General features: G+C 41.6%; 1 protein-coding gene across 10 annotated transcripts in view; it reads left to right on the top strand.

Moving 5' to 3' along the window:
- Positions 1-24,920, top strand: part of katnal2 (katanin p60 subunit A-like 2) — a 140,762-nt gene that overhangs the window by 48,176 nt on the left and 67,666 nt on the right. For all 10 annotated transcript variants that reach the window (XM_043716068.1, XM_043715566.1, XM_043715483.1 and 7 more), the window contains 8 exons: positions 336-425; positions 534-632; positions 7,262-7,339; positions 7,878-7,976; positions 8,061-8,124; positions 12,604-12,722; positions 14,292-14,383; positions 24,169-24,279. In XM_043716068.1, coding sequence (XP_043572003.1) covers positions 336-425; positions 534-632; positions 7,262-7,339; positions 7,878-7,976; positions 8,061-8,124; positions 12,604-12,722; positions 14,292-14,383; positions 24,169-24,279 — 752 coding nt within the window. The remainder of the gene's footprint in view (positions 1-335; positions 426-533; positions 633-7,261; positions 7,340-7,877; positions 7,977-8,060; positions 8,125-12,603; positions 12,723-14,291; positions 14,384-24,168; positions 24,280-24,920) is intronic.

Here is a 24,920-nt window from a genome sequence, read left to right on the forward strand (position 1 = left end):
TTTCCAGCAATTTCTGTTCTTGTTTCAGATTTCTAGCATCTGTGGCTTTTTCTTAGAAGGTTTAGAGGGACTTTGTGAAAATAAGTTTTCACCCAGAGGGTGGTGGGAATCTGAAATGCACTGCTTGGGAGGTAGTTGAGGTAGGAAACCTCAACCTTTAACAGGTGCTTGGATGAGTTACCTGAAATATCACAACATTCAAGGTTGTGGTCCAAATGCTGAGAAATGGGACAACTGTAGATTTGGAGTATTTTTTGTTGGCGTACACTCAATGAGCTAAAGGACCTCTTCTGATCTCTGACACTATGATCACTTTTTTTTGGTGCTTAATTCAGGATAATGGGCAGTCTACACCTCCTGAGACATCAGAGTTTGGTTTGAATGTGTCTACTATTAAAGTTGGAGATGGACTTCATCCCAGACGGGTAGGTGCTAAAATGCTCATTCTTGGTCCTGTGACTGATAAGAGAAATGTTGATGTTGAAACTTGAGCAAGTTTTCTCAATTTTATTTCACTTTTATTTTATATACAGGGCCAGATCATTGACTTGCGAGGTATGATTCAAAATGCTGTCAAAGATTCATCAACTGAAATAGCAGTCAACAGCCTACATTACAACCAAGATCCTTCAGTGAGTTTGGTTATGAAGATATGAAAGGTTTTGAGACCAGATTTGATTTTCTTGAAAATGATGCCACTTGAAATCCAAAAATACACCAGTACAGTACAGGAACAGGTCCTACGACCCACCAAGCCTGTGCTCATTTCTAGTCCTTATTTAGACCCACTACTTATTGCCCATGAGTGGTTTCTATCCCTGTTTGCCTCTCATTCATTTGTCTATTAAGAGGCACCTTAAATGTTGTAAACATGCCTACTTCCATCACTTCCACTGATTCCAGGCACCCTCCGTGGGAAAACTTCTCCCTTAAATTTTCCCCTTCTCACCTTGAACCTGTGCAGTCTTGTAGGGCCTTTCTACCAGGGGAAAAAGCCTTTGAGTATCCGCCCTGTGTATGCCTCTCATCATTTTGTAGAGAGCTACTAGGTGGCTCCTCAGCCTCCATCTTTCCAGTGAAAACAATCTGAGTTTATCCTACCTCTCCTCATAACTAAAATCCTCCATACCAGGCAACATTCTGGTAAATCTTCTCCGCACCCTCGCCAAAGCATCCATGTCCTTCTGGTAGTTTGGCAACCACGCTGCATGCAAAATTCCAGTTTTGTACAGCTGTAAGATAACTTGCCAACTTTTATATTCAGTGCCCCAGCCGATAAAGACAAGCGAGCTATCTGCCAGCTTGACCTTATCCACCTGTGTTGCCACTTTCAGGGGTCTGTGGGACTATACGTCCAGATCCCTCAGTATGTCAGTGCTCCTAAGGGCTCTGCCATTCATTAAATAATTTGCACCTCAATTTGATTTTCTGAAATGCATCACCTCACATTTGTCCAGATTAACCTTTTATGTGTCATTTCTCTGCCCATATCTGCAATCTATCTATATGATGCTGTATCCTTTGACAATCTTCCTCACCAATTCTAATTTTGGTGTCATCTGCAAACTTGCTAATCAGACAATCTACATTTCCTTCAGATCATATAAAACAAACAGAAGTCCCAACACTGATCTCTGCGGAATACCGCTAGTTCCTGATCTCCATTCCGAAAAGCATCCATCCACCACAATTCTCAGTATTCTATGACCAGACCAGTTCTGGATCTATCTAAACAGCTCACCCCAAATCTCATGAGACTCTGTTTTTGTATCAGTCTGCTATGAAGTACCTTATCCACTGCCCTTTCCTCATCAATCTTTGTCACCTCACGAAAACTCAATCAAATTGGTGAGACATGACCTTGCCTGCACAAACCCATGCTGCCAATCAAGAACCTATCTACCTCTGCCTTAATTACACTCAATAACTTGGCCTCTACAGCCTTCTGTGACAATGAGTTCCACATACTAATCATCCTTTGGCTGAAGGGATTCCTCCTCATCTCCGTTCCAAAGGGTTGTCCCATCACTCTGAGCTTGCACTCAGGTCCTTGTCATCCCCAATCTACATTCCCCAGTCCCTGCCTAATATCGTCATAGGTGGCCTTCCCAAAATTTAGTACTTTTACCTGAGGACTAATCTTTTATCTATCTATTTATAAAATTATGACCTCTGTTCTCAAAATGCTCCCCCATTTGAAACTTCAATCACTGGTTGGGCTGATTCCTCAACACTAGGTCTAGTATGGCCCCCTCCCTAGTTAGATTAGATTAGATTCCCTACAGTATGGAAACAGACCCTTTGGCCCAACAAGTCCATACCGACCCTCTGAAGAGTAACCCTCCAAGCACCATTCTCCTACCCTATATTTAGAGATAAAAAATCCATTTACCCTTGACTAATGAACCTAACACTATGGGCAATTTAGCATAGCTAGTTCACCTGACCCGCACATCTTTGGATTGTGGGAGGAGACCAGAGCACCCACGCAGACACAGGGAGAATGTGCAAACTCCACACAGACACTCACCCAAGGCGGGAATCAAACCCGGGTCCTTGGTGCTGTGAGGCAGCAGTGCTAACCACTGAGCCACCGTGCCACTCCCTATTGCTTCACAAAACCCTGCTGGATGCACCTAACAAACACCCTCCAGCAGAAATAGCAGCACAGTGGTATACATTTGGGAGGGAGTTGCCCTGGGTGTGCTTGCACTGATTGCGGACCCAATGAAGTCTCATAGCTTCAAGTTAAACATGAGCAAGGAAATTTCTTGCTGATTACCACGTACTGCCTTCCTGTTTTAAAAAATTCTCAAGGTCAGGTTCGTAGGAGAGTAGTCTGACACAGAACAAACGACCAAGAGGCGAGTCTGCTAGAATATGGGCATTTTATTCCCCGCATCGTCGCCACAACCAGGTCCAAACAACGGGTCTGGCTTATACTCACTCTACATGTTACCAAAACTGGGAGCCGTCAGTTCTCGTAGAGCGGTTGCCAACAACCCACGCTCGGCGGTTAAACGTAACCCCGGAGCAGACTCACCGAACTGGAGACTTTTTCAGCTGATATACTCCCTTCCAGATATAAACATTCATGTGAACAGCAGAGCAAGGCTAAAAAACACATTCCATTCTGGTTACATACAGATAAGAAGATTCACACGGGACTAAGCAACACCTCCATTCCGGTTAGATTCACACATGTATTGGGACATAATTTTTAACCGTTTCACCACATTCCACTGCTTGGAATTTTACACCACACTTCCCTCCACTGATTAATTGGTATTCTTCCATGTCAAACAACATTTAGCAAACACTATACACCAAAAGTAGCTCAGCAGCAGTACTACTGATTGAGCTGGTCACGTCCAAAAGGACATAGCTGCTAGACTGGGTCTGCAGCAGGTGGTGAGGGAATCAACAAGAGGGAAAAACGTACTTGACCTCATCCTTACCAACATGCCAAATGTGGATGCCTCTGTCCATGACAGTATCAGTAAAAGTGACCGTTGTGCAGTCCTTGTGGACACAAAGGCTTGCTTTCACATTGAGAATACTGGCCATTGTGTGTCTGGCACTATCACTACACTAATTGGGACAGAGTTAGAACAAACCTAGAAACTTAAGATTGGGCAGCCATGAGGCGCTTGTGGGCCATCAACAACAGCAGAATTGTAGTCCAGAGTGTGGAGCTGGAAAAGCACAGCAGATCAGACAGCATCCAAGGAGCAGGAGAATTGAAGTTTTAGGCATAAGCCCATCATCAGGAATGAGGCTTGTGAGCCGGGGTCTGAGAGATAAATGGGGTAGGGGGATGGGGCTTGGGGGAAGGTAGCCGAGAGTGCGATACCTCTACTGAGGTGATTATCGCAGTGAGGTGGTTACCCCCCGCTTCATCTACCTACCACACTGTCAGTTACTGTCCCCGCCCCCCCAGCCCCACCCCTTTCTAATTTATCTCTCAGCCCCCAGCTCACAAGCCTCATTCCTGATGAAGGGCTTATGCCTGAAACATTGATTATCCTGCTCCTTGGAAGCTGCCTGACCTGCTGTGCTTTTCCAGCACCATACTCTCTACTCTGATCTCCACTATCTGCAGTCTTTACTTTCTCCTAGTAGCAGAATTGTACTCCAGCACAATCTGTAACCTTGTGGCCTGGTATATCTCCACTCAATCATTACCACCACCCCTTATTCTTTGGAGAGTGCAGGCGGTCATGCTAGGAGAAGTACCGGATATACCGAAAAATGAGGTGTCAACCTGATGAAGCTCCCAAACAGGACTACTTGCATGCCAAACATTATATGCAGCAAGTGACAGATAGAGCTAAGTGATTCCCACAACCAACAGATCAGATCTAAGCTCAGCAGTCATACCACATCCGATCGTGAATGGTGATGGACAATGAAATAACTCACTGGAGGAGGAGGTTCCACAAATATCCCCATCCTCAATGATGGAAGATCCCTGCACATCAGTGCAAAATATATGGTTGAAACATTCCCAGCAATATTCAGTCAGATGTATTGAGTGGATGATCCATCTTGGCTTTCTGCAGTGGCTCCAGCATTACAGATAGCAGTCTTCAGCCACTTTGATTCACTCCACATGATATGGTTGGAGACACTGAAAAGCTATGAGGTCTGACAATATTCTGCCAAGAACACTGAAGACTTGTGCTCCAGAACTTGCCACCCCTCTAGCCAAGCTCTTCCAGTACAGATACAACTGTGTTCTGTTTGATGTTTTAAAACATTGCCCAAGTATGTCCTGAACATAAAAAGCAGGACAAATCCAACCTGGCCAATTACTGCCCCATCAGTCTACTCTTGATCATCAATATACGATGGAAGATGTCCTCAACAGTGCTAACAAGCAGTAACTGCTCAGCAATAACCTGCTCAGTGAAGACCTGTCTAGGTTCTGCCAGGACCATTCTGCTCCTGACCTCATTAAAGCCTTTGATCAAATGTGAACAAAGGAGCTGAATTCAAGAAGTGAGAGTGACATTCCTTGACATCAAGACTGCATTTGACTGAGTGTGGTATCAAGGAGCCCTAGCAAAACTGGAATCACTTGTATTGGAGGCCAACTCTCTGCTGGTTGGTGTCATACCTGGCACATAGGAAGATGGTGATAGTTATTGGGGTTAGTCATCTTGGCTCCAACACATCTCTGCAGGAATTCCTCAGGGTCGTGGCCTCAGCCCAACCATCTTCAACTGCTTTATCAATGACCTTCCCTCCATCAATGACCTTCCCTCCACAGAAGTGGGGATGTTTGCTGATGATACAATGTTCAGTACCATTTAAGATTGTGATACTGAAGCAATCGATGTTAAAATGCAACAAGATCTGGACAACATTCAGACTTGGGCTGACAAGTGGTTGTAATATTCGTGCCGTACAAATGTTATGACCATCACCATTAAGAGACAATCTAAACACTGCCCCTTGACCATCAATCATCTTACTATCACTGAATATCAAACTATCAACATCCTGGAGTTACCATGGACCCAGAGCTTCCCACATAAACACAGTGGTTGCAAGAGAGGGTCAGAGGCTAGAAATACTGTGACAAGTAGCTCACTTCCTGACTCCCCAGAGCCTTTCTATCATCTACAAGGCACAGGTCAGGAATGTAATTGAATACTTCCTTCTTGCCAAGATGAATGCAGCTCCAACACCAGTCAAGAAGCTTGACACTATCCAAGACAAAGTAACCGCTTGATTGGCGCCACATTCACAAACATCCACTCCCTCCTCCAAGACACTCAGTACACACTGCTGCTAATCTATAAGATCCACTGCAAAAATTCACCGATGAATGTTTGACAGCACCTGCCAACTCCATGACCACTTCCATCGAGAAGAATAAGGGCAGTAGATACATGGGAATGCAACCACCCACAAGTTACCTTTCAAGCCACTCAACATTTTGACTTGTATATATTGCTGTTCCTTCACTGCTGCTGGATCAAAATCCTGGAATTCCCTACCTAACAGCATTTTGGGTCAACCCACAGCAGATAGATTGCAGTGGTTCAAGAAGGCAGCTCACCACCAGCTTCTCAAGGGCAACTTGGGATGGGCAATAAATGCTATTCAGCCAGCGACACCCAACCCCGACAAATGAATGAAAAAAAGAGTAATCTCTCCCTGTCTGTTCTTCCTCTTAGCCTTACTGGCCTTAGTCTCTAATTCCTCCTTGGTCATTTTTCTTGCCGACCTACTGCTCTTGTTTCTATCATTAGTGCCAAATCACTTCTGTACCATTTTTACCTGTTGCATAGTTTTTATGTTTTTATGTTCGTCATTGAAAATATGATAAGTGATTCTATTCTTGGTGTTATTTTAACTGAGAGTTACCTGAACCCTTTCATTTGTTTGGTAACAGGATTGACTGCATTCCGTATTTTAAAGTAGACAAACAGGAGGTCAGGAGAAGACAGCAAACCAGGCAGCATCAGGAGGTGGAGAAGTCAACATTTTGGGTTGAAACCCTTCATCAGAACTTGAGAGAAAAAGAGAGTTCAAAAATTAATAGAGGGAGAGGGTTGGGGCTGGGGGAAAGGTAGGTGGGATAGTAATAGGTGGATGCAGGTAGAGGGTTATTGTCTTAGTCAAGATTAGAGTGGTGCTGGAAAAGCACAGCAGGTCAGGCAGCCCAGGGTTCCTACCTGAAATGTCGATTTTCCTGATCCTCAGATGCTGCCTGACCTGTGCTTTTCCAGCACCACTCTAATCTTGACTCTGATCTCTGACAGCATTCTGCAGATCTCACTTTCGCCTGGTTATTGTCTTAGGTCAGTGGAAAGGGTGGAGCAGATTGGTGGGAAAGAAGATGGTCAGGTCAAGGAGCCAGGGAGGAGAGTAATGTTGAGGGTGGGGAGATAGTGAGACAGGAGGTGAAATGGAAGGAGGAGGCGGGGCTGGAAAGGGAGCCAGGGGATAGGTGAAAGGTTATTTGAAATTGGAGAACTCCTGATGTCGCCTGGCTGCTGTGTTATTCCAGCCTTCTCTTTGTCTACTTTGGATTCCAGCATCTGCAGGGTTTTTTTCTCTCTATATTTTAAAGGCCAGTTCAGAGATTTTCAGTATTTGTCAATGAAATGTTAGAAATCTAGCAACGTGATCCAGACATGTAGCCTGATGGATGTTGCATTCCATCAAGAGATATGTTGATAGGTATACATGTTCAAAGTCATCTACCATGTACTGGTGTACTAACGTGCTTGAAATTTTTTGTTGGTAGGAACGCCTGATAAAACCTCTGGGTGCCTTCATCGGAATGAATGGTGAATTGAGAGACCTTGCTGTTGTTGTCAGTAAGGTAAGTTGTAGAGAAATTTAATTTCTAAACCTGAATCACCTATAGTCGAACAGCCTCTCAATAGCTTCAGCAAAAGAATGTAAAGGATTGTGAGAAAACAGTCTTTCAACTTGTAGCTTTGGTTTTGCCTTATAGGCAGGTATTTGTAGTGCGTTTCAGCCTAAGTAATTATGAACTATGAGCACAAATGTAAGATGGAACTTAGAAATTTTTTTTAAAATTTGCAAACATGAAATTGAAGTAGAACTAGTAAAAATGGACAACAAGTCAATCTGGTGAAGGATCTTGCACAAAATGCAAATCATATTTTTGTTGTTTGGCATTGCTATCATGTTTTTGTTCTTTAGCTGCTATTTAAATATTTATGCAATTGTAATCTTGAGAAGGAGCAGCCCTCCGAAAGCTAGTGCTTCCAAATAAACCTGTTGGACTATAACCTGATGTTGTGTGATTTTTAACGAAATCTTAAAAGAAATTTAAAGTAATAATTCCAAATTCTAGATATTTTAAAAGTTTAAATTGATTTTATCTACTTAAGGATATTTATCTACATAATCCAAATGTGAGATGGGATGACATAATTGGGCTGGAGCCAGCCAAACGACTTGTCAAAGAAGCTGTTGTCTATCCTATTAAGGCAAGTTATTTTTAATTTAAAATAATGTTCTGTGTTTTCCTGATTATACATATGATGCTTAATCTTGTACGTCTTTACCTCTAGTATCCTCAGTTGTTTACTGGGATTTTGTCCCCATGGAAAGGACTGTTACTTTATGGACCACCAGGTAAGGATTTTTTATTTTGGAATTAAAAACAAAAACATGTGGAAATACTGAACAGGTCAGGTTGATTTGTGCAGAGACAACCAAAGTTAAAGCCTGATGGCCTCTTGTGAGAACTCAAAAGGAATTTTTTGAGAATTAGCACAGACAGAAATTGTTTAATAATAAAATAAATAATGATCTTGCTTTTGGATCAGGAAATCATAAACTACAATGTATTTTAAGGGGCAAAACTAATATTATCAAATAACGGCAGCAAAAACAACTTATACAGTGCTTTTACCATCATAGATCACTATATGACCACTTCTGCACACTTTTCAGAAGCAGATACTGGATAGGAATCCTGGCTGATATTCATTCTCAAGGGTACTGAGTTAACTCTGGTATTCCTTTAAGAAGCTCTGAACAGGTCATAGCCAGGATCCTCATGGTCTTCGTTTCTGATATGATATTGGGAGGAAAGATTGCTCACCAAAGTGAACTAGTGTAGCAGAAGTGACAGGTTCATGTACGAAGAATAGAATGAGGGCCAGATGTTGGAAGCTGCAATTATTAATAGAACTTAAGTCCAGTATGACTGATTGCATACAGTGGCTTTTGGCTTTCGAAAGAGTTCAAGTAAGTTGCTGGACAAACCAAAGTCCTGTTTGTCATTCTTTCTGGAGGAGAGTTGTTCAGTTACGTGTTCAGGGCAACATTACAATTTTTTTCTCACTCAGGGTGGGGATTAGTTGGTCGAGGTGTCCTGTGTGTATGTGTGTGTGGCAAATGAGCACATTTCAGAAAGAACAAGTTGGCCAGAACAGTGAAATTCAAATGAAAAATAGGGGTTGCCTTTCATTGTAATTTCCTCCTCTCTGTCTGCTTTTGTAAATAGTACTTATGGAGATGGTCCAGCTGAATCTCAATCTTGCAGTCTCTCCTCCCATTGTCAAAATCCTCACAGTGATGCTCTCCCACTCCCTGCCAATAGTCTGTCAGATATTCACACCATCCCTGACCGACAGAAATCCTGCTATTCATTAATGAGCCAATGAGAAATAAATGCTTTAAGGGGACCAGATTCTGATTGGGGTACAGCCCCTTTCAAAATCTTATTGTTGCGTTTGGCTGCATTTTGAACAACAGATTGGCGGACCACCTAGAACCCCTTTTCTGGCCATATTGTGGTTGCTGTTGTTGGGCTGCTATTAGACATGCCTCTTAAAGATGCTAAATATCATGGAAAGGATTTAGTAACAGAACGTAAAGCTATTGAAGGCTGTTGTCAAGTCTTATTCCTTTTAGGCTTTCTCCCTATATATCTTTAAAGAAGTACATGCTATAATGATCATTTCATCTCTTAAGGAAGGATAAAAAACATTATAAATGTTCTGTTAGTTATGCATGCTTTAAAAGAAACTGACATACACTCCAGTGTGGTTAGAGTGCAAATGGGACCCATTGCTTATATACAGGTATATATGAGGCTCATTCATCACTTGATTGTCAAATTAAGTGACTGTCCTGTTGTAACTGGAGCATATCAGCAATGTTGCAGCTGCATTGGTCTCACATGGAATAAATGCTGAAAAGGAGGCAATACTATTACATAAAGAAAATTCTAGGGACTCCTAACCCTTGCTGCTCATGATGCAGACTTTCATTCTATCTGAACTGAATTCAAATTCTGACCTCAATCTATTCCACCAACCTGTCCCCAAATTGTTCTTAACAAAAATAAACATAAGGAGCTGCAGTAGATCGTTTGGTCCTACAAGTCTATTTAATTATTCAGTAAGATCATAACCAATTTTCTTCCCCATAGTTTTCCCATAAACTATAATTCCCTTATTAACCTAGACCGTTCCCTCTGTTCTGGTATATTCAGTGACTGAAACACCCACATCTTTCTCGGATAGCAAATTCCCAAAATTCAGAATCTTTTGAAGAAATTTCTCCTTATCTCATTTGTCAATAGCTGACTCCGTCTGAGACAGCAACCCTGTGTTTAACATTCCCAGCCTGGAAGAATATTTTTGCAACAACAAGCCCTTCAAGAATATTCTATATTTCATTACATGACCTCGCATTCTTCCAAACTCTCGGCCCAGTCCACTTAATTGTTGTCAAAGAACAATCCTCTTGGATTGGGTGCCAGTGGTGATGGAGGTCACTGAGCAAGGAAACAGAGCAATTCTGAGCCCTCCACCAGCAATTGGCAACAGCAAGGGAGAGCTGCTAGAGCAGTTGAACAGGCTGTCACTGGGAAAGAGTGTTTGGTGAAGAGAGGGTAGAAAGGAAGGGAGACCGAAGAACTTTTCAGCCCAATACAACTCACATGGTAATTCCATGTACATAGGATAAGCAAGGAACTATTTACTCTATGTTTCCCTTCCTGTTTGTAATGACCTAATAGCAGTTGAATAAAGAAATACTGATTTATGATCCTTTTGGCTGTCCATGTGTTCAGATCTCACATTAATTCATCGTAAATGGCTGACTTTATTCTGAGACTGCAAGCCTATATTCTAGATACCTAGCTATGGGAATGTTTTTCAGCAATAAGCCTCTTAAGATTATTCTATATTTAATTAGATCATCTCTAATTCTTCAAAACTCTGAACCTAGTCCACTCAATTTATCCTCAAAGGAAAATCATCCTATTATATGAACAAGAGTGTGGTGCTGGAAAAGTACAGCCGGTCAGGCAGCATCTGAAGAGCAGGAGAATCGATGTTTCGAGCATATGCTGTTCATCAGGCATGAGGCGCTTGGAATGATGAAGAGCTTATGCTGGAAATGTTGATTCTCCTGCTCCTCGGATGCTGTCTGACTGGCTGTGCTTTTCCAGCACAACACTCCAGATTCTGATTTCAAGCCGCTGCAGTCCTCACTTTCTCCTTATTATAGGAACAAGTCCAGTAAGCCTTACAGGAAAATCTACAAGCCATACTATCGTTGTCGTGTTCTCCTACAGAGAAAAGCGTGGAAATGAAGAACCAATTGACTGGCCTTTTAATATAACTGTTCTATGATTCTATGTTCTTCCTTGGGTATGTACACATTCCTTCAAGAGTGGCCTCACAATTCCCTATTTATAACTGTAGTAAGACATTTTTACTTTTTTATTTCAGTTTCTTTGTTTTTAAAAAAAAGTCAGCACACCGTTTACCTTTCTAGCTGCTTTCTGCAGATGACTTAACTTTCTGCAATTCTTGTACAAGATACCAAAGTCTCTTTAAATACAAACATGTCCGAATCTTATGTATAGGAAAAAATATTCTGCTTTCTTACTTCTCCTGCAAAAATAAATAATTTCAAACTTCGCCACAATGCTTGCCATATTTTTGCCCATTGTCTATATATTTTTGTGGCCTCTTCACCATTTACACGCCCACCTAACTTCACTGTACTTGGATATGGCACATTTAGTCTCCTCATCTAAGTCATTAACAGCTGAATCTTAAATCCTTGCAGTATCCTGCTGGTGTAAATATGTCCGATTTTCATCTACTGACTTCTCTGTCCACTAATTAATCCTCAGTCCATTCTAATATATTGCCCTATTCACATGGATACCAATTCTAAATTCTAAGCTAACAGTGGAGCAGTATTCTTGTGTAGCAATGCTGCCTGAGTGGATTTAATGTGTGGCTTCAGATTGACTCCTGACAGATTTAATAATAACTCAGTAAATAATTTTCAGTATAGTTTTAAGCAGCAACACTGAAATTGAGAAACTAAGACTCCTGCCATTTCTCCAGCTGAGATTTGCCAAATCAATATGGATGAGAGGGATCAAGTACAGGATCACCCTGGTCAGCATAACTTGATTGATCACATCCATGTTAATGTTTGAGAATATGTCAATTAATTTTCCCATTTTTCTCTCCCCAATTGCTCTTTACCTAACTCTTATTGTTACTAGTGTATGGATCCACAGAGCTGAAAATCATCCCAGTGACGGGCAGTAGAGTAAGTGTTGACAGACGATTTGATTATAGTGAGCATTATAGTCATGCTCACTCAGCTACCAGTCACACATTCACACTTTTACCCTTTCAACCAGGCTCTCTGTTCTTAGTTAACTTTTTTTACTTACTAGCCCAGAATTCTAAGTGCCCCAACTGCTACCTGTTGCATTTAATAAGGTCAGCATCAAAAAAGAATGAAAGCTGAAGTTTCTCTTTTGCAATTTAATGGTATCTTTGCCAGTACCTTTGACCCATTAGGCCCATTGAGGGAGCTATATTTATGATTTTAAGTGAATATTTTGTTTTGGATCAATGTTATTAGCCACAGCTTGATGTTCTATGGTTTTTAAACAACACAAAGTGAGTTGTACATGGTTATCAACAAATTATTCAAAAGTATCCTCATTGCTATATACTCCTTTATAAATTTTGCATAATATCTGATTATATTTTTTAAAGACAAACGAGTCTTTTTAATTTCTTTGAGTGTCTTAAGAAATATTAATGACTATATTTTGTTAAGGTACTGGAAAAACATTGCTCGCAAAGGCTGTCGCCACTGAATGCAACACGACTTTCTTCAACATTTCCGCCTCTACCATTGTCAGCAAATGGAGAGGAGATTCTGAAAAACTTGTCAGGGTAGGGAACTTTTGTCAGTTCCTCTGTCAAATATTTTTGTTTCATAGGTGTCTCCCTTGGAAGGCTTCTACTATTAAATATGGTAAATACCATGTGTAATGTGACACTGAGCCATACATCGTACTTAGTAACTTCAGTTTCAAAAAGGACTAGAAATGGGATTAGACATCTAACCTCTAGGCAAAAGTGAGGACTGCAGATGCTGGAAACCAGAGTTTAGATCACAGTGGTGCTGGAAAAGCCCAGCAGGTCAGGCAGCATCCGAGGGGCAGGAAAATTGACGTTTAGGGCAAAAGCCCTTCATCAGGAATGATGAAGGGCTTTTGCCCTAAACGTCGATTTTCCTGCTCCTCGGATGCTGCCTGACCTGCTATGCTTTCCCAGCACCATTCTGATCTAACCTTTACAGCCTACTCTAAGGCTGATCAATAGCTTTAAACTGATTTTTCTGTTTGCTACCTCTATGCTTTGGCTTCCAAAATTCCATCTATTCCAACTTGAATTTACTCAACACTGGAACATCTGCAAATCTCTGGGGTCAAAAATTCCCAAGATTCACAATCCTTTGAAGAAATTTCTCCTCATTGGCACTGAGTCAAAATCCTGGGAATCCCTCTTTAATAGCATTGTGGATCTACTGACATCACACTGACTGTGTAGCAGTTCAAAAAGGCATCTCACTACCACATTCTCAAGGGCAATTAGGGATGGGCAATAAATGCTGTCCCAGCCAGTGATGCCTGTGTCCCATGAGTAAATTTTTAAAAATTCAGTTCTAAACAATCCAGTTGGCCCAATATTGAGCCCCTTCAGAGTCTAAAATGTTTCAAGGAGATCATTTCTCATTCTTCTAAACTCCAGAGTACATTTCCAATTTACTTACCTCTTCATCACAGGATAAACCTCTTTCCCAAACTAGTGATCCTTCTCTGACCATCCTTCCCTGATCATCCTTCCCTAAATATGGAGACCAAAATTAAACGCAGCACTCAAAGTGATCTTATCAAAGCACTAAACAGTTCCCTTATACTTAAGTTCCAGTCCCCTTGCAATAAAGGCTCATATGTTTTTTGACTTTTTAACTGCTTGTCATATGTTTCTTGTTTGAGTACAGCCAGAACTTGCTCTTCATTTTGATATTTAAAAGTTCCACACCTTTTAACAAACCCTGCTTTATTGAGAACTCGCAAGACAAATTCTTCCCAGCTGTACACCACTGTCACCAATTCTGGTAGGTTTGCACTGCCAGTGCCACAGCACACTTTGGGTGGTAATGGTGGTGTCTGCGTTTTTACAAAGTATGATTCCATGTGTATGTCTGTGTCAGGCTGTATTGTTTGTAGGGTAACCTTCCCAGATTATTGCTGAGCAGCTTTAGCATTGTTGATGACACTTTCCATCACTTTACTGATGGTTGAGAGTAGACTGATGGGACGGTAGTTGACTGGGTTGGATTTGTTCTTCTTTATTAATATTGTGTTTTTCTCCCCATTTCTGGGTTGCACAATGTTATCCTTATTTTAATATATAATTTTATTTCTAAAGCGCATTACCTCTTGGTTTTTCCAGGTATTGTTTGAACTTGCTCGATTTCATGCTCCCTCTACTATCTTCCTGGACGAACTGGAGTCTGTGATGAGCCAACGTGGTAGTGTCCCAGGGTCAGTATTCTCAATTGTATTTTTTATTTTTAAAATTATTTTTACTATCTCTCACCTTGTGGGTGAAAGTCTGCCCTGGTGTGCACACATGGGAGTAAGTTGTGAGGTAAGTGACAGAGGTAGGCTTCATAAACAACAAAGGAGAGAACAGGGGCAGCCATTTCATAAACAGTATGTGAGTGAGACAGAGAAGGAGGCCACATTAAACTGTGTGTGTATTAGAGACAGCAGCTTCTGAAACTGTGTGTTTGTGTATGTAAAAGATGTGAGAGAGCATGAGAGAATGGGGACAGCAGGGACTTGCCGTCAAGAATTGAGGGAGGGAGGGGTGGTGTCTCTGGAACATGATGTAGCAACAAAGAAACATAGCAATTATGAGTTATTGAGCAGCTGATGATAGTAACTGTGTTACAATTAAAATAATTTTAAACAATAGAAATTTCCAAACATGGGCAGGGAAGGTAAGGATTTATTAACAAAGTGAATGGTGTTGATTGATTTGTCAATAAAAGTAACAAATTTCTATTCAGCTCTATTGTAAGTAGTACACGATTACACTTACTTTTACTTATATGAAGTTATTTTAACTAAAATTGAAGTAAAATACATACTCAATATATGTCAGGGCAGCTCAACCAAGTGGAATCTCTGTCAAGTGATATGTAGGCAGTTGTGGACATTCTCGTGACCTAAATGACTCCGTGTTTAGGAGGTCTAGGAGTAATTGGAGTTACTGAGGTACATCCACAAGGCACAGAACCACATGGAAAGCACTTTCAGAGAGGTGGTCACACTGCAAGTTAGAGGTAAGTGGGCAGATAGAGAATGGGTGACTGCCAGGCAATCTGAGAGACAGACAGGTACTGCAGGAGTCCCCAGATGTCCCACTACCAACTGGCTTTAAAGTCGGGATATTGGTGAAGATGATGGATCCCTGAAGGAGAATAGTGAGAGCAAAGCCTGTGGCATCACAAGTGGTCCAGCTGTGTAAAAGGGGAGGAAGCTGCTGAAAATGTGTTGCTGGAAAAGCGCAGCAGGTCAGGCAGCATCCAGGGAACAGGAGAATCGACGTTTCGGGCATAAGCCCTTCTTCAGTAATGAGGGGAGGAAGAATAGTAGAAACCTATTAGTGATGAGGGATTCTCCAGGGGAACAGACAGGCTTAGATTAGATTCCCTACAGTGTGGAACCTTTCGGCCCAACAAGTCCACACTGGCCCTCCGAAGAGTAACCGACCCAGACTCATTTCCCTACGTTTTTCCCTGACTAATGCACCTAACACTATGGGCAATTTAGCATGGCCAGTTCACCTGACCTGCACATCTTTTGGAATGTGGGAGGAAACTGGAGCACCTGGAGGAAACCCATGCAGACATGGGGAGAATGTGCAAACTCCACACAGTCGCCTGAGGCTGGAATTGAACCCGGATCCCTGCCGCTGTGAAACAGCAGTGCTAACCACTGAGCCACCATGCCACCCGTAATTGATATGACTCCAGAATGGTATGTTGCCTTACTTGTGCTAAGGTCGAGGAGTCACAGAATGGCTGCAGGATGTTCTTCTTAGGAAAGGTAAAATTATGATCAGATGTCATGGTCTGCAGTGGTACTAATGACCAAGGTAGGAAAAGGATGTGGTCCTGAAATCAAAGTTTGGGGAGCTAGGTAGAAAGTTGGCAAACAGGACCTCTTAAATTAGTAATCTCTAGATTACCCTCAGTGCCACGACCAAGTGAGCACTGAAATATGAAAATAAGACTGGTGAATGTGTGATTTGAAATATCATATAGGAGTACATGGTATACGGTTTTAGATTTATTTTTCATTCACCCTATTCAGAGATGTTATAGATTTGAACCTGGGTCTCCTGGCCTAGAGGCAGTGAACTAGGAAGCAGTTCAGAGAAGGTTTACTAAACTATTACCTGGAATGAGCAGATTGCCTTATGAGAAAAGAGTAGACAGACTTAGCCCGTATCCCCTGGAGTTAGTCAGGGTGACTTAATTGGAATATACAAGATTGTAGGGAATTTGTTGGGTGGATATTGAAAAGATGTTTCCTCTTGTGGGAGAATCGAAAATTTGGCATCATAGTTTAAAAATAAATAGGTTTAAAATAGATGAGGAAACTTCTTTTTCTGAGAGTTGAGTCTTTGGAATTCCCTTTCTCAAGAGGCATTGGATGCAGAACTTTGAAATATTTTTAAGGGAGAGGTAGATAGATACTTGATTAGCAGGGGATGAGTGATTATTGTGGATATGCAGGAATGTAGAGTTAAGGTTAAAATCAGATCAGCCATGATCCTACTGAATGGCAGATAGGCTTGATGGCCCTATGTGACCAACTCTTGTTCCTTATTTGTATATGAGCAGTATTTAGGATGCAATATGAGAATACATAAAATGCTGGGGGAGGCAGATGAGACTGAAATAAAAGTTGAAAAAGTAGAAGTGGATGGATCAGAGTAAGGGAGAGAATTGGAAAGTCTGAATCAGGGTGACATTGTTCGGCTGCATACATGTGAACGTATATAATTAATAAGATTGGGGAATTGCAAGTGCAGATTGCATATGGAATCATAACATTGTGGTGATAATGGAAATCTGGTTCAATGAAAGGTAGGAGCGGGGATTAAATATTCCTGATTTACATGTCTAGAAAGTACAGGAAACCTTAAAAAAAAGGGAGAGATGGTGTTTTTGTTTAAGGAGAGGGAGAGAATGTTTCAAAGGTTTCAAGAACAATTAATTTGACTAGAGCTGCAGAATAAGAAGGGTCCAATTACGCTGCTTGGTTTAATCTATACACAACCATAAGTAGGAAGGGGTGTAGAGGAACAAATATACAAGGAAATTAGAGAAGTGTAAACATCATAGAGTAGGTTTAATGCAGGACTTTAAATATATATGGACTGTCATAATTGTAGTGTAAGGAGCAGCACCGGACAGCCATTCCTAGATTGAATTCTGGAGCATTTTCTACAGTGGTGTGTGTTCAGTCCAAATGAAAGGAGCCCTGGTTCTTGTGATTGAGGTGAACCAAATAGATTGGTGTCAGTAGGAGAACATTTTAGGACCAATGATCATTGTCAGCTTAAACATTATGGTGCAATTTGAAAAGGCATTTATCAATCCAGAGTAAGAATAACAAATTGGTGGAGATCTGATTTTGGTGAAACAAGAACATAGCTGGGCCAGATATCTCATGGACCTTTGGTTCCAATCTAAGCAATGGCTGAACAATGAGCTACCTTCAAAGAGGAGGTGGTTATGAACAAGAGGAAGCCCACTCGGTCCTTTTAGCTTACTGCGTCATTCAATAATATCATGGCTGAGCTGATTTTCACCTCAACCCAAATTCCTGGATATCCTTGATTTAATCATTAATCTTCTGGGTAATCAAGAATCTATCTGCCTCATGGTTCAGGCACAAGGTATATTTCCTCAAAATGAAAAGGTAGCACAAACAATCTAGTGCTCTTAGAACGTCAAATGAGGTATTAGAATCATTGAGTCATTGAGATGTACAGCATGGAAACAGACCCTTCGGTCCAACCTGTCCATGACGACCAGGTATTCCAACCCAACCTAGTCCCATCTGCCAGCACCCGGCCCACATCCCTCCAAACCCTTCCTATTCATATACCCATCAAATGCCTTTTAAATGTTGCAATTGTACCAGCTTCCACCACTTCCTCTGGCAGCTCATTCCATACACATACCACCCACTGTGTGAAAACGTTGCGCCTTAGGTCCCTTTTGAATCTTTCCCCTCTCACCCTAAACCTATGCCCTCTAGTTCAGGACTCCCCGACCCCAGGGAAAAGACTTTGTCTATTCATCCTATCCATGTCCCTCGTATTTTTGTAAACCTCTATAAGGTCACCCCTCAGCCTCTGACGCTCCAGGGAAAACAGCCCTAGTCTATTCAGCCTCTCCCTGTAGCTCACATCCTCCAACCCTGGCAACATCCTTGTAAATCTTTTCTGAACCTTTTCAAGTTTCACAACATCTTTCCGATAGGAAGGCGACCAGAATTGCACGCAATATTCCAACAGTGGTTTAACCAATGTCCTGTACAGCTGCAACATGACCTCCCAACTCCCGTACTCAATATTCTGACCAATAAAGGAAAGCATACCAAACGCCTTCTTTAATATCCTATCTACCTGCAACTCCACTTTCAAGGAGCTATGAACCTGCACTCCAAGGTCTCTTTGTTCAGCAACATTCCCTGGGACGTTACCATTAAGTGTATAAGGCCTGCTAAGATTTTCTTTCCCAAAATTCAGCATCTCGCATTTATCTGAATTAAACTCTATCTGCCACTTTTCAGCCCCTTGACCCATCTGATCAAGATCCTGTTGTAATCTGAGGTAACCTTCTTCGCAGTCCACTCTAAATTTGGTGTCATCTGCAAACTTACTAACTATACCTCTTATGCTCACATATAAATGACGAAAAGTAGTGGACCCAGCACCAATTCTAATGGCACTCCACTGGTCACAGGCCTCCAGTCTGAAAACAATCCTCCACCTCTGTCTGCTACCTTTGAGCCAGTTCTGTATCCAAATGGCTAGTTCTCCAAATGGCTGTATTCTAACTTGCTAACCAGTCTCCATGGCGAACCTTGTCGAACGCCGTACTGAAGTCCATATAGATCACATCTGCTGCTCTGCCCTCATCAATCCTCTTTGTTACATCTTCAAAAAAATCAGTCAAGTTTGTGAGACATGATTTCCCACGCACAAAGCCAAGTTGACTATCCCTAATCAGTCCTTGCCTTTCCAAATACATGTACACCCTGTCCCTCAGGATTCCCTCCAACAACCTGCCCACCACCAACGTCAGGCTCTCTGGTCTTCAGTTCCCTGGCTTGTCCTTACCACTCTTCTTAAACAGTGGCACCACGTTAGCCAACCTCCAGTCTTCCGGCACCTCATCTGTGACTATCGGTGGTACAATATCGATGATGTTAATTAAGTTAAGACAGAAAGTATGCTTATGACAGTGTCAGATAGTAAATACAGTTGAGAACCAAGCTGAATACAAGAAGTTCAGAGGGGATGTGAGAAAAACAAAGAGGGAATCTGAGAAAAGACTGACAGTTGACAATCCTGAAGTTTGAGTAAGCATGTCAGTAGTAAAAAGGGGTAGTAAAAGGAGGCATGATTAAAGGACTAAAAAAGAGGATTTACACACTGAGGGAAGAGGCATGTTTGAGGCACTAAATAAATACTTTGCATCTGTCTTTAATGATAAGCCAGATGCTACCTAGGCCGTAATGACAAAGCAGGAATCTCAGTCAATCTGAAGCATTTAAAATTGATAACGAAGTGGTGTTTGATAAGCTGTTAATACTTGAAGTTGCAAAGACAGTGGGATGAGATTAGATGGATCTGAAAGTTAAAGTTCTAAATTGGAGGAAGGCTAATTTTGATGGTATTAGGCAAGAACTTTCAAAAACGGATTGTGGGCAGATGTTCACAGGGAAAGGGACGGCTAGAAAATGGGAAGCCTTCAGAAATGAGATATCGAGAGTTCAGAGAAAGTATATTCCTGTTAGGGTGAAAGGAAAGGCCGGTAGGTATAGGGAATGCTGGATGACTAAAGAAACTGAGGGTTTGGTTAAGAAAAATAAGGAAGCATATGTCAGGTATAGACAGGAGAGAGAAAGAGTATAGAGACAGTAAAGAGAGTATAAAGGCAGTGGAAGTACACTTAAGCAGGAAATCAGGAGGGCAAAAGGGGACATTTGGCAAATAGGATTAAGGAAAATCCAAAGAGGTTTTCACAAATACATTAAGAACAAAAGGGTAACAGAGAGAGAATAGGGCCCTTCAAAGATTAGCAAGGTAGCCTTTGTGTGGAGCTGCAGGAGAGGGGGGAGATAGTAAATGAGTATTTTGCATCCGTATTTACTGTGGAGAAGGACATGGAAGATCTAGAATGTAGGGAAATAGATGGTGACATCTTGAAAAATGTCCATATTACAGAGGAGGAGGTGCTGGATGTCTTGAAATGCTTAAAGGTGGATAAATCCCCAGGACCTAATCAGGTGTACCCAAGAACTCTGTGGGAAGCTAGAGAAGTAATTGCTGGGCCTCTTGCTGAGATATTTGTATCATCGATAGTCACAGGTGAGGTTTTGGAAGACTGGAGGTTGGCTAACGTGGTGCCACTATTTAAGAAGAGTGGTAAGGACAAGCCAGGGAACTATAGATCAGTGAGCCTGACGTCGGTGGTGGGAAGGTTGTAGGAGGGAATCCTGAGGGACAGGATTTATATGTATTTGGAAAGGCATGATTAGGGATAGGCAACATAGCTTTGTGTATGGGAAATCATGTCTCACAACTTGATTGGGTTTTTTGAAGAAGTAACAAAGAGGATTGATGAGATAGATGTGATCCATATGGACTTAAGTAAGGCATTCGACAAGGTTCCCCATGGGAGACTGATTAGCAAGGTTAGATCTCATGGAATACAGGGAGAACTAGCCATTTGGATATAGAACTGGCTCAAAAGTAGAAGAGAGAAGGTGGTGGTGGAGGGTTGTTTTTCAGACTGGAGGCCTGTGACCAGTGGACTGCCAAAAGGTTTGGTGCTGGGACCAGTACCTTTTTGTCATTTATACAAATGATTTGGATGTGAACATAGGAGATATAATTAGTAAGTCTGCAGATGACACCAAAACTGGAGGTGTAGTGGACAGCGAAGAAGGTTACCTCAGATTACAACGGGATCTTGATTAGATGGGTCAATGGGCTGAGGAGTAGCAGATGGGGTTGAATTTAGATAAATGTGAGATGCTGCATTTTGGAAAAGCAAATCTTCACAGGACCTATACACTTAATGGTAACGTCCTAGGGAGTGTTGCTGAACAAAGCGACCTTGGAGTGCAGGTTCATAGTTCCTTGAAAGTTGAGTCACAGGTAGATAGGATAGTGAAGAAGGCTTTTGGTATGCTTTCCTTTATTGGTCAGAGTATTGAGTACAGGAGTTGGGAGGTATTTTGTGGCTGTACAGAACATTGGTTAGGCGTCTTTTGGAATATTGCATGCAATTCTGGTCTCCTTCCTATCAAAAGAATGTTGTGAAACTTGAACGGGTTCAGAAAAGATATACAAGGATGTTGCCAGGGTTGGAGGATTTGAGCTTTCGGGAGAGATTGAATAGGCTGGGGCTGTTTTCCCTGGAGCGTTGGAGGCTGAGGGGTGACCTTTATAGAGGTTTATAAAATCATGAGGGGCAAGAATAAGATAAATAGATAAGGTCTTTTCCCTGAGTTGGGGTAATCCAGAACTAGAGGGTGTAGAGGTTTTGGGTGAGAGTGGAAAGATATAAAAGGGACCTTACAGGCAACTTTTTCATGCAGGGGATGGTGCATGTATGGAATGAATTGCAGAGAAAGTGGTGGAGGCCGGTACAATTACAACATGTAAAAGGCATTTGGAGGAAAATGGGCCAAGTGCTGACTAAAAGGTCTAGATTTGATTGGGATATCTGGTCGGCATGGATGAGTTGGACTGAAGGGTCTGTATCCATGCTGTACATCTCTGAGTCTATCTGAGGATATTGGAGGAAGTGAGAATGAAAATTGCAATGGCATTGGCAATAATCTTTGTCTTCCCTGGATTCTGGAGTAATGACAGAGGATTGGAGAATTGTGGCCTTGTAAAGGTAGGCCCAACAATTATGGATCAGCGACTTGAATTTTTGTGGCGGTGAAACTTCATTAACTGTTTCATGAGTGGCCTTTCCTCCATCTTAAGGTCAGAAGTGGGTATGTTTGCTGATGGTTCAGCACCATTTACAGATCAACTCTCTTATCTGCATTGATGCATTAACCTTTACTCATCACTGTCCCATGCAATTTTATACCTGTGCTTTGTGCTGAACCTTCTGGTCTACATTACTAATTCATGAACTGAAACAAACATGTGCAGCCACTGGATTCTTGAATCAATGGCTTTGGCTCTGGCCAATGCCCCATGACGGTGAAAGTGAGGACTGCAGATGTTGGAGATTAGAGTCAAAATTAGAATGGTGCTGGAAAAGCACAGCAGGTCAGGCAGCATCCGAGGAGCAGGAAAATTGATGTTTCGGGCAGGAGCCCGTCATCAGGAATAGTGATGAAGGGCTCCTGATGAAGAGTTCCTGCCCGAAACATTGATTTTCCTGCTCCTCGGATACTGCCTGACCTGCTGTGCTTTTCCAGCACCACTCTAATCTTGACTCAATGCCCATGATTCCTAGTCACTCTCTTTCCACTGCATAACCTTTGACTATATATCCACAGACTATATATATGTCTATATATATATATATAGTCAAAGTCATTATATATATATATATGTCTTTTCTCATAAAAGTCTGTCACTGTCTCCACAACCTTCTCAAAACTGGAAACACTTTCCTCCAAACTGATTTCCAACCTATCTGCAAGTCAACTTCATCTCTCCAAGTTTAGCTTCGAATTCTCCTGTATGCACCCTTCCCTCGTTTGTTGTACCAAACTGCAATAATTTGCATGTATCTAGATTCTTCAGCCCATTGACACTATCCTTTAGCTATCCTCTCCTCTTTCACCTTGGATAAGACTGCAACAACCCTCTGTTTCACTTGCCACTCTCTTAAGTATCTGATTGAGGTGGATGTTGGACCCTCCATATGTCTGCAGTCCTAATTTCTCCATCCTCCTTTTCTTGCTAACGCTCTTTCTTTGTGTACCCACAGGAGGCGAAGCTGCAGCCCCACTCATGTTACCCACTACTGTTTCCACAAAGATTGCTGACAATCTGTTATCTCTCTACAATATGTTCATTTGTAAACAAGACCCTTACCGTGTTGAAGTAGGTTATTTTACAGAATAATCTGTGGGAGACTCAGCAGGTTTAACGATCATTTATTGAGTCAACATTAGGAGAAGACTTTCGCAGAAAGGATTCTAAGGCAGGTCTCTGCCAAACAGCAACATACATCAGATATTTATACACCAGGTCACAGAGACAGTCTATCATTTTATTTGTAAAATGGTCTGGTTCAGATAAATAACTTGTTTCCCACAAATCAAAATGGCATGGGTGCCAAAAGTCTAAATCTACTTCCCCTGTCCCCTGGCCTTGAGTTCCCCATAGCAGAATACCAGACACAGTTATAGCAGCAGTTCGAACTTGCTTGTGTGTTTATTACTTTTTAATCTGACAACTTTTTTTTCATAAAAGTAACACGAATTACTATCAGGCTAACTAAATTCCCTACCTATTTTTAATGTAATTGTTGAACCCATTTTAATATTTTTTAATCTTCCCCATATAAATTGATGTGGGTTTAGCCCATGTCATAGCCAAGATTTTCTTCTTACGATTTCTGGGATGTTGTATTACTGGAAAAGTCACTGATGTCCATCCCGAATTGTACTCTCACACACTAGCTTGTATTGAAAATTGCTTTATGTGGCACTGTCTTACCTCTTATTGCAACCTCCTGTTTGGCTATATCATCCTTAGTTAGCTTGGTTGTCACAGTTGTCACAATTTGGGGCTTTTCTTGTCAGTAGAATGAGTTGTGTGATTTGATAGGAAAATTTTGTTTCTAAATTCCAATTCCTGTATGACTTCTTCAGAACTTATGTTCTGGAGAAGAGTATGACTGGACTTGTTAACTCTTTCTGTCTTTATGGACGCTGCCAGACCTGTCAAGTTTCTCCAGCAATCTCTGTGCTGCACATTTCCAGCATTCACAGTATTTTACTTTTTGAGGAAGCAGTTTGTGTTTTCGTTACAGGGGAGAGCACGAAGGAAGCAGACGGATGAAGACTGAACTCTTAGTCCAGATGGATGGTTTGGCTCGTTCTGATGACCTTGTCTTTGTTTTGGCAGCTTCTAACTTACCTTGGTAAGAATTAATTTTTTTTTTACACTTTCAATTCTTTCTCATTTTGTACATACATTTTCTGCCCTTTAATATTTGATGAATCAATATTATTAGCTGTAATCTGTTTCCTGTCTCAATGGTTATGCAAAAGGGGTCCAGCTTCCCACCTCTGCTGCCCCTTTTAATACCAGTACTGCCAGAACTGAATGCATCAGAGGGAATAAGTTAGCAATTTAGTGCATTGGGAAGGAAGTGCTGCATTTTGCCTCCAAACTGTGAAGTGTTTCGCAAGTAAATATTGATTTTTATTAACCAGTAATTTAAACTGGAAAGAAACAAAAAAATCTCAAAAAACTAAAATCTAAACGTTAAGCATAAAGAGAGTGGAGAGTAGACACAAGTGAGAGCACAGAGCTGATTGGAGGTAACTTCTATTGAGTAAATCCAAAAAATAATACACACAATCAAGGTGTAATGTCACAGAACATTAACAGTTAAATGCGTGGCGACAGGGATGGTGCAGGAGGGAGGGATTCCGGTATTTGGATAACTGGGGTTCTTTCTGGGGAAGGTGGGACCTCTATAAACAGGATGGTCTGCACCTGAACCTGAGGGGCACCAGTATCCTTGGGGGGAGGTTTGCTAGTGCTCTTGGGTGGGGT

This window comes from Chiloscyllium plagiosum, chromosome 1 (assembly GCF_004010195.1).
Source record: "Chiloscyllium plagiosum isolate BGI_BamShark_2017 chromosome 1, ASM401019v2, whole genome shotgun sequence".
Lineage (NCBI taxonomy): Eukaryota > Metazoa > Chordata > Chondrichthyes > Orectolobiformes > Hemiscylliidae > Chiloscyllium > Chiloscyllium plagiosum.